General features: G+C 35.1%; 1 protein-coding gene across 5 annotated transcripts; it reads right to left on the bottom strand.

Annotated features, from left to right (window-relative positions):
- Positions 1 to 3,236: 3,236 nt before the first annotated feature.
- On the bottom strand, positions 3,237 to 8,567 carry LOC141677760 (uncharacterized). 5 transcript variants are annotated; one of them, XM_074483818.1, is made up of 9 exons: positions 8,255 to 8,393; positions 8,054 to 8,116; positions 7,929 to 7,964; positions 6,502 to 7,829; positions 5,877 to 5,945; positions 5,500 to 5,628; positions 5,366 to 5,416; positions 4,652 to 4,792; positions 3,237 to 4,517 (listed from the first exon to the last, which is right to left on the bottom strand). In XM_074483818.1, exons 4-9 carry the CDS (start codon positions 7,741 to 7,743, stop codon positions 3,393 to 3,395), a joined length of 2,757 nt encoding a protein of 918 aa, XP_074339919.1. In that variant the 5' UTR covers positions 7,744 to 7,829; positions 7,929 to 7,964; positions 8,054 to 8,116; positions 8,255 to 8,393; the 3' UTR covers positions 3,237 to 3,392. The 5 variants fall into 5 exon arrangements, with proteins under 5 accessions (XP_074339919.1, XP_074339917.1, XP_074339918.1 ...); XM_074483816.1 differs by having other exon boundaries at positions 8,079 to 8,116; XM_074483817.1 differs by lacking the exon at positions 8,255 to 8,393 and having other exon boundaries at positions 8,054 to 8,225.
- Between the last annotated feature and the right edge of the window lie 838 nt (positions 8,568 to 9,405).

Raw genomic sequence — 9,405 nt, 5'->3', positions numbered from 1 at the left:
GAAATCAAAGTTAAGGAAATGAATCAAGGATAATCAAGGTACTTAAATTAGAAGGATCAATATCTGTTTCAAGGATCAATAGGAAATATGGTGATCAAGGTATATGGTATCGTTACAAGGGGTTCGTAAAGGTAATTATGGTGTTTATAACAGTTCATGGTATAGCAAATAACTTGAACAGGAAAGACAGGTTATCAAATGGTTGAATCAATAAACTTATCAATAAAAGTTTAACAAGATCAAAGACAGGGTATCTCAAATCATTAACAAGGGTTCATTATTTAAACAGTTCAATACTCTACATGGTATGAACAATAACCTTTCTATAACCATTTTCACAAGTAATGAGAGTTACTTGCCTGAATTCGCTTTCCTGAAGGTTGAACTACTGCCACCTAGTATACCCTTCCCTTTCCTAGCCTGAATGCCCTCACGCTCCGAATCTACAATAAAACCAAAACCTTAATCAGTTTCCCAACTCTCGTTCCTGGAACGATCACATAATACGAAAGCTCGATTATACTCTTGACTCAAATATACGAGTATAGCTTATACACATAAGCACATAGCACATAACACATTCCTTTCTCGTAACCTTTATATCTTTATATACTCATCAATCGACTCATGCTTGCTTAAACTTATCTATTCTTCAAATCACAATAATATAACTCGTACGAGTACATGATTTATTCACAATTAAATCTCTTGCGACCATAACTGTCACTTATAGTTCTTTAATAACAAACAACTTAATTCCCTTTTTCTTTTATTCCTTAATTCGAACCACAACAACAATCAATCACACAAATGAATCACATATCTCCTAGGATTTCACATGCAATCAGTTAGCAAGGTATTGGAACCAAATCAATCGCTTTTCTACTTATATACCATTCGGCTATAAACATAAAACACAACCACAAGTACTCAACTTCAATCACATATAATCAAATACAATAAACCTCTTTGGTATGCAAATTATAAGGGTCTTTTACGCAATTACGCTTCATTCTTTTAGTCCAAAAACCGAATCATATTCATTTTAAGAATCAAAATTCAACACCCTCTTTTAATTATCAAATTCGAACACAAGCATCATCCAATCAATGACATGCAACCAAGTTCTTATTAGTAACTAAGATAATTAACATATAATCTCATAAAAATCCACTTAATTCTCTTTTTAACCATAAGACCCATTCGGGTTTTTCAAGAAAACACACATGCAAATATCAATCTTGACATGCAAAGTTCTATATCACATTTTCAACTTGTTTTAAACTTTAACTTAGTCATTTATTTCATTTCCATCACAATTTTCGAATCACAAAATAAAACATCACCTAATGACTCAAGCTTTAATCAAATTATCCAATGAACAAGCATGCATTCACTTAATCTTCAAGTAAATCTCTTCTAGACCCATTTTCCATTCGGCTAAAACCATGATTCACAACTTCAAGGACCAAATAATGACATGCATTACTAGTTCTTCCCTTAAACTAACATGCAATCACATTTTTCACTAATTTAGCTTAGTTTACACTAAGATCAAGCCACCAAATCTAATTCCCCTTTTTATTAGTACAATGCCGAATCAAAAACCCAACATGCAACCTTCAAATTTGATTTCCTAAGCATCAAATGACTTATACACACATCAAACAATCAAAACAATCCATTTTCAATCACATACTTAAATTTCAAAGGAAGTACAAAACCCGTTTGAACTTTTCAAGAAACCAAAACATGCAAGGCTCAAAATCACATCAACACATCATTAAAATTCCACCGGCTCTCCTTGGATCATGGCCGGTGGTGGTCGAACTTAAGAGTGCCCTTAACGGGTCTCCTCTTGAGTTTTAAACCACAAAATCTTCTTGAATCTACTCTTACGATCATATATCAAGAAATTGTATTTCCTTGAACACAACCATAGAGATGGACCATAAACACTTATACAAACACTTACATTCAAGTGATGTTTGAGTAGTATACCGAAAATAGAAGCTATAGATGGTAATATCTTTGAATTTGGGTGAATATTTGGTGTTGCATGCAAGAGAGAGAGAAGAGAGATGGAGAGAGCCGAGAGTGAGAGAAAGTATTCGAGAGAGAGGAAGAAAGAAAGTGAGGGAGAGGGGGAGAATGTTCACCGGAAAAGGAAGAAAAGAAGGGGGGGAAAGAGTTTATATTTGTATTAGGGCCAAGGGTATTTTAGTAATCTACTAAATCCCTTTTTGTTTGATTAATCCTTTCTTTTTACTCAAATAAGATAAAAATCAAATATAAAATATATCTCTCTCGGAAAGTCGAAAATTATTGCAAATGACAATTTTAAGACGTAGATCTCGAAATTAGCTTTCCAACCATTACTCATAATAAACTTTTGAGTGAACGGTTGATTTTATATGATTTTCACAAGTCCGTGCTAATGATAGCATTTTATCACATAAAAATCAATTTAAAATGCAACGACCAGCAAATAAATCCGTCCATCATTTTTAAAAAGTCTCTAGAACTATTATGAAGATAACAGAACAAATCCCATGCATTTATCTTACTCAGATAATTTTATAAAAATGCGCGAAGGTTAAATAAACCTTCATTTTAATCAATTAATTCCTTTAAATCCATAAAAATGTTAACAGATCACGTAATCATGCATACAGACAAGTAAGCACACATACGAACACATCCTCATGTCTGATCATAAAATTTATCCTTCTTTAATCTTTATTCCTTTCTACGCGTACCAGGTCACGTTCAGCCTGACGGCCCGACGCTCAGCGTTTCAATTACGCTTCTCTTTATCGACCGACACGTCATTAGAACGTATTACTTTACTCAAGCATTTCATTTCACATAATAACCACATAGTTCACGTTTTAAATACCTTAATCCCTTTTTTTTAGGACGGGTTCCATTCTATTTGACGGTCCGACAACACAGCTTAACTTCTAAGCTGACTCTTTAAATTGGAACACCTTTATTTACGCTCCTAGATTCTAATATATAGTAAAGACAATTAACCAGTACTTAATCACATAATTATAATCACTTCACATAATCACACTTTATTCATTAATTACGTCAAAAAAATTCTCAGTCGTCACAGTATCTGTTCCCGCTGTGGGTACTTGAACACTTGAACTAGCTCCCATAGTGTAAAGTCACGTAATATCAAACCAAACCTAGATCTCGGAGGTATAAAATTGTTTCAGATTATGAAATTTGCGTCCGAATAGAAATTAATCAATTCAAACCTTCGAAAAAACAATGCCCAGTAGAGATACTGTCATGTCCGTTATAAACAACTCAATTCAAACCTTCGAAAAAATGACACTACAGTGTATTTCCAACTTCCAATCGTTCAAAAATTTCTTCATTTACTGCTTTGTTTTACTACTAGCGCTATATAAGAAGTCCAAAATTGTTGAAGACTTCGTGAACTTGTTCTGTGAACTGTTGTCTTCCTTGCTCAAGTCCGCACGAGTAACAGGGGAATCAGATGAGTGAGCATTCTTCGCTTTAGACTCAAATTTAGCTGCCAATGCTAATGTTGACTGGAAGGCCCTCTGCACTGAACTTGGAGTGTTTGAAAAGAGGGATCCCTGGAAAGAGCTTGACGAGCTTTTGTTCTGAACATCTTTTAGCTTGCCTAAAAAATGATCATGGGGAAGTGGAGAAGACGACACTGGAGGTAAAACTGGATTAGAAGTCTGAAGTTTGTTACTCACGCATTCATTGTTTTTAACAGTTGAAGGCACCCCAGTTATCTCATTCAAGTTGGAGCCAGCTTGTTTCTTGTTGGAAGAACCGTCTAAAAGATTGCCAACTGAAAGAAAGCCCAGACCCCGAGGTGCCATTGCTGGTGTTCGGTTTTCTGTCCCATTATTGTTCTGAACGATGCTGGATGCACCATGGCCAGTCTGAGAGTCAACTTTGCCACCAAGAATTGTCTTTGATGATGAACCTGCTTGTTCACCTTTGTTGGGATCACTTAATGGTAATTTTCCAATTTTACCATTGCTAACTAAAGAAAAACTAGATTTTATAGTACTAAAGCTTTCAGAATGAGCTTTACCGAATGACAGAAAGTTTATTCCCCGTGGCACAACAGGTGTTCTAAGTGTGCTCTTATTCAAGCTTTCAACCCCATTTGATGCACTACTGATGGTTGGTTGGTCAACTTTGGCACCATTATCTGCCTTCGCAGACAAGGCACCTTGTACATGCTTACTCGTATTACCTACTGGCACATTTCTCTGCGAAAGAAAGCTTATTCCTTTGGGTGCCTGTCCAGCAGGTTTTAATGTAGTCCCTTCTCCAATCTTTTTGTCATTCTTAATATAAGAAACCCCACTAGAACATAAGTTGGCACTCGCAATTTGATTGCCAGTAGAATTAGGGTTCACTTGGTTCTTCAGAAGTGAATTTTGTTTGACAGATACAGACCTCGAATCAGGATTGCAAGTATCAGAGGCAGGGGAAGAACCTTCCTTCACCAGTACCTGGGGATAGTGTTACTTACATAAGTTACATATATAAAGCATAGAAAGAGCTACCTGTAATATTTGTACAGAATTGAAACTCATAAAAATACAAGAAAAATTAATATATGCAAAGTTGGGAGGAAAAGAACTACCTCGTGTGAAAACATGCAGTTGGATCCCCTGATGCAAGAACCTTGGGACAAGAAACTGTTACATGGATACTTTGAAAGTTCATGGTCAAATGGGCAGTCATCTCCTTTCATGCATGAGTGACGTGCAAAATGACAGCATGGCTGAAAAATTATAGAGTATTAGATATATTTGTGTTGCCGTGTAGCAAAAATGCAGAAATAACTAATACACATTATTACATGCTTATCAGATATCATATACACCATGTACGAAATAAGATAGCTGTATGTCATAATGTCATGAGCATCTTATGTAGTTTATAGAATCATATACGTAACAATATGAATCCTGATATACCAGCAACTCCAATGTGCAAAAATCCTTGATTCACTTTGCACACGGTCACACGTGTTATTAACATATCATAGTTTATGGGCATTGGTGCATAATAACTTCATAAGCTACATAATCTTGATTCAAAAAAATAAAAAACTACAATAATCTTTTAAAAAAAGAAGTCCAAAATAGATTTTAGCAATTAAGGCTCGCAAGATCCAATGCAGCCAAAAGTTGATACTAATTAGGTGGCTTATGACGAGTGTTCATAAAGCATTTTGCGACTCACATAGATATAGCATAATGGAACTCACATAAGAAACAAAAATTTTAACATCAGATTACAACAGAGAAGCATTTAACATATTATGTTCTGACAATGAGAACATAACATTTACCTTAGACTTTGTCAATGGTACTGTATCATGAGAATATTTGCACTTTTCGCCCTGTGGAAACAGAAAGGAAATAATCAAGCTTGGTATTTATATGCATGTTTATCGTAAAAATTATAATTACTGAAAAAAAAAACCTCATGGCATCTTCCTTTGAGAAAGTGACGGCAATATATTACTGTTTTTGGTTTCGACACTGGTGTCAGCTTCAACCTTTTAACACCGAGTTCTCTGTTTTTCTTTGCTCGCTCAATTCTTTCTTTCTTCTGCATGTAGGATAATAGTGAAGGAATAATTAATATAAGTATACGAGCCTCAACAAGTAAAAATGTACAAATTGTAAACTATGTATTTTCATGTAACATGCACTTAAATATGGGTCATATAAAATACTGAACTACATAAGTTAAGCTCTATCCACATTCCATTAATGTGAATATCAATAATCAATATTTTATAAAAGATATTTCGAAGAACAAACTCTCAGCTAATAGATATCAATGAAAAAGTATACCTTTTTCTTGTCCTTTGACTCCTTGCTACGACCCCCCCTCTTTCTTTTCCTTCTGTTCTGATCGGCAACCTACAAAAAATCTCAAAATTAGGCCAGATCAGATCCAATAAATCTTAAACAAAGCAATCCAACAAAACATTATCTGGTGAAGCTGAATGGAACTCGAGAATTATTCATACTTCCATGCTGCGTAAAGTTGTATAATTAAGTATCTCTAGATGCAAATTAGTAAAATGCTCAAATTTCAAACAAGTTCTTCGTAAAACAACATATCATTTTTATCTGAAAAAAGAAGGTTTTGGTTAGTTAGAGGTGCATAATAGATGAGTTTACAAGCTGGTATCCCCTTTTCAGATAATCCACAAACACCAGTTGTTTTAGTAAAAAATTTTACAGGAGCTAACAGTGTAAAATTGGTGAATTTGGTCGCTTACTAAGAGTTCATAGAAGCATCCTTCTATTTCTTTTCTTTGTAACTTTGAAATGTTTCTATTAATGAAGATACAGGTAGGATATGAGACAATGACCAATATACAACATGTACTAGCAAGTTAGGTGCATGGAAGGGGAGGGGGTCATTCTATTTATAATAGTAAAAGAGTGAAATATAAGGAATAAATCAAACCTCTTCAGTTGACGCACTGCATTGATTCTCAACTGTATTTTCCCCTGTCGATCCACCACTTGGTGATATTTTTTTAGGACAAGAACCTTGACTCTTGGTCTCTTTGGGCGCACACCTTTGTCTGCTTCTTCCGAATTCAAGTTTACTATCCTTCTGGTCATCCCTGTCATCTTCTACCGTATCCCCATAATAGACCTGAGTTCTATTATTTACCAAATTTCTATTATCATTCTCCTTTTCAACATTTAAATCAGTGCTCGGTATGCTAACTCCATTTTTATCTAGGCCAAAGTACTGGTTATCTTTCGCAGGTCCTCTTCCAAGTGCATCCAGAGTGGATCCTTTGTAAATAATATCTCCTAAAAGCTCATCTTTGTCTTCACTGTTCTTCTCTAAGGGTACAGCATCTTCATTTATTAAATCACTTGACTTCTCAAGAACTTCAGAAACCTCTGAAATTTCCCCATCTTCAATGCCTTGAACAGTTTTCTGAAGAGAGGAAGAAACCATAGGCAAGGAAGATATCACTGTATCTGATTCCCTTGCATCTGTTGGTGTTTCTATCCCATTTCTCTTCGCATTTGAACGATTCTCATCATTAGTAACAATGGGCACTGAACCTCCAACAGTTACATCTGTATCCAGTAACGAGTCAATAAGTTGAGAGACATCACCACAGGGTCCCTTATCACCCAGTTGTTCTCCTAAACCAAATTCCTCCATGTCAAAATCAGGGAGACTAAACTGATCATCACTATCAAGTAATGAAGCAAAAGCTGCAAAATGATTATTACAATTCTGGTTGCCTTCCATCACCAACTCTATCCCGTTAATATTATCAACATGCCCCTGATCATTACTCTTTACATTATCCACAAAGTCCAACCCATCTACATCCATACGGTCACCAAGAAGACCCGGTCCCTGAGAACTCATAACCTCTCTATTCTCATCCACCACAGAATTTTCACATGCCATCCCATCCTCAGGCCTCAAACCATTGCTCGCTACCAATAAATCACCTTCTCTATCTTCATTAACCAATAAATTTTCTTGTGCCAACCCATCTTCCAACCCCAGATCATTATTTTCTACCAACCGATCACCTTCTCTAACCTCATTAACCAGTCCACGTGCCAACCCATCTTCGATCCCCAAATCATTATTTTCAACCAACCGATCACCTTCTCTAAACTCATTAACCAGTGAATTTTCACGTGCCAACCCGTCCTCAGTCTCCATATCATTACTTTCTACCAATCGATCACCATGTATCGACAAATCATTATTCTCGACCAACCGATCACCTTGAACCGTTGCAACTTGCTCTACCAAAAACACAAAAGTAACATAACAAAACAAAACAAAAAAAATCAGTAAACCAATCATAATTCCGATGCATATTCAAGAAGTAAAAAAGTCCATACCAAGAAACAAACATGTCCGGTATCAATCAACATAACCTATCAATAACATCAATAACCGAAACAAAATTAAAAAAAAACACATCAACAAAATCTTAACCGCAACAAGACAAAATTACCCAATTTACCCCTAACATCATAGCCTACCAATACCTTCTCTTCCCTCCGTACCAACAAATCAAATTTTCGAGCTTCAGTGGAGACACGTGTGCGTTTATCGTAAAAACAAAAAACAATCATACTAATTAAAATCAGCTAAAGAAAAATAAACAATAACAAATACACACAAATAACATACAACAATATAACAATCAAAATAACAAGATTACCTTGATTTTGAAAATGCAAGTGACATTCCGAAACGATTCGAAGAAAAGTATCGAAAGATTGACTCTTTAAGGGTCTTCTTCTCCGATTCTTTGGAATTTCAAAAGGGGCTTTTTTCGATAAATTTAGGGTTTCTAATTCAAGATTCTCCATCGATTTTCCCCAATTTTTTCACTTTTCGAGTAGTGAATCACACAATTGATCTTTATTTGAATGAATATTTTTAATTTTAATGAGATTTGATTGAGTAAATGAAGAATGAAGTGAATCGATTAGGGTTTGATTAGGTCGTGTTTGGCTGTTTGTAGTCACCGCCACAATCCTGTTTTTTATTTGAATCTGAGTTTGGAGATGGGCTATTTATAGAGAGAGGAATGGGCTTTTGGTGTGTTAAATTGAAGGGCTTTTGGTCGATGGGTTGTTGGATATGGGCTTGTGTTTTGGGTTTTGACCCGATTTTGGAAGTGTAAATTTGGAAACTGGAAACTGAAACTGATTTCCTGTTAAATATTTTTTGAAGAGTTGAGAAAAACATAACAAGAAACTTTCAGATTTTATTTATTTTTATTTAATTTAAGGGGATATGATATTGAAATCAGTAATTTGGAAAAAAAACTGCCAAAAAAAGAAGATAATAGTACAAAATTTGCAATTAGATAGAGATAGTAGTATTGGTGAGACAACAGCCCTCTTAGAGTCTCACACACGACATGACTAACTATTCACTTCCCTGATAGGTAGCAAAAATTGATACGACCCGAAATCCAACACGAAACCGACACGAGAAAGTACGAATTAGGATTAGGGTTTTTTGATATCGGGTCGGGTTCGGATTGACATAAAATTAACCCGAAAAAATCGGATCAATTTTGGGTCTACCCGAAATATCCGAAATTAACCCGAAGTATTTAAGCACATGTTTCACGCATATATCTTTCACATATTATATATTTTAGGCTGTGTATTTTGACCCAACAACAAGCCCAATAAGATTAATAATGCAGTTAAAGTCAATTTCAATCCAAATTATAAACCCTATGTTACCTTCATTTTAGCATCCGCTTATCTTCTTATCATATGTATCCATTTTTCATCTATTTTTTTCCTCATTTTCTGTCTTCTTTCTCAATCAAAAGCTGTTTTACTTAATTTT

Source organism: Apium graveolens, chromosome 8, assembly GCF_009905375.1.
Source record: "Apium graveolens cultivar Ventura chromosome 8, ASM990537v1, whole genome shotgun sequence".
NCBI lineage: Eukaryota > Viridiplantae > Streptophyta > Magnoliopsida > Apiales > Apiaceae > Apium > Apium graveolens.
This window is presented reverse-complemented; position numbering and strand designations above follow the sequence as displayed.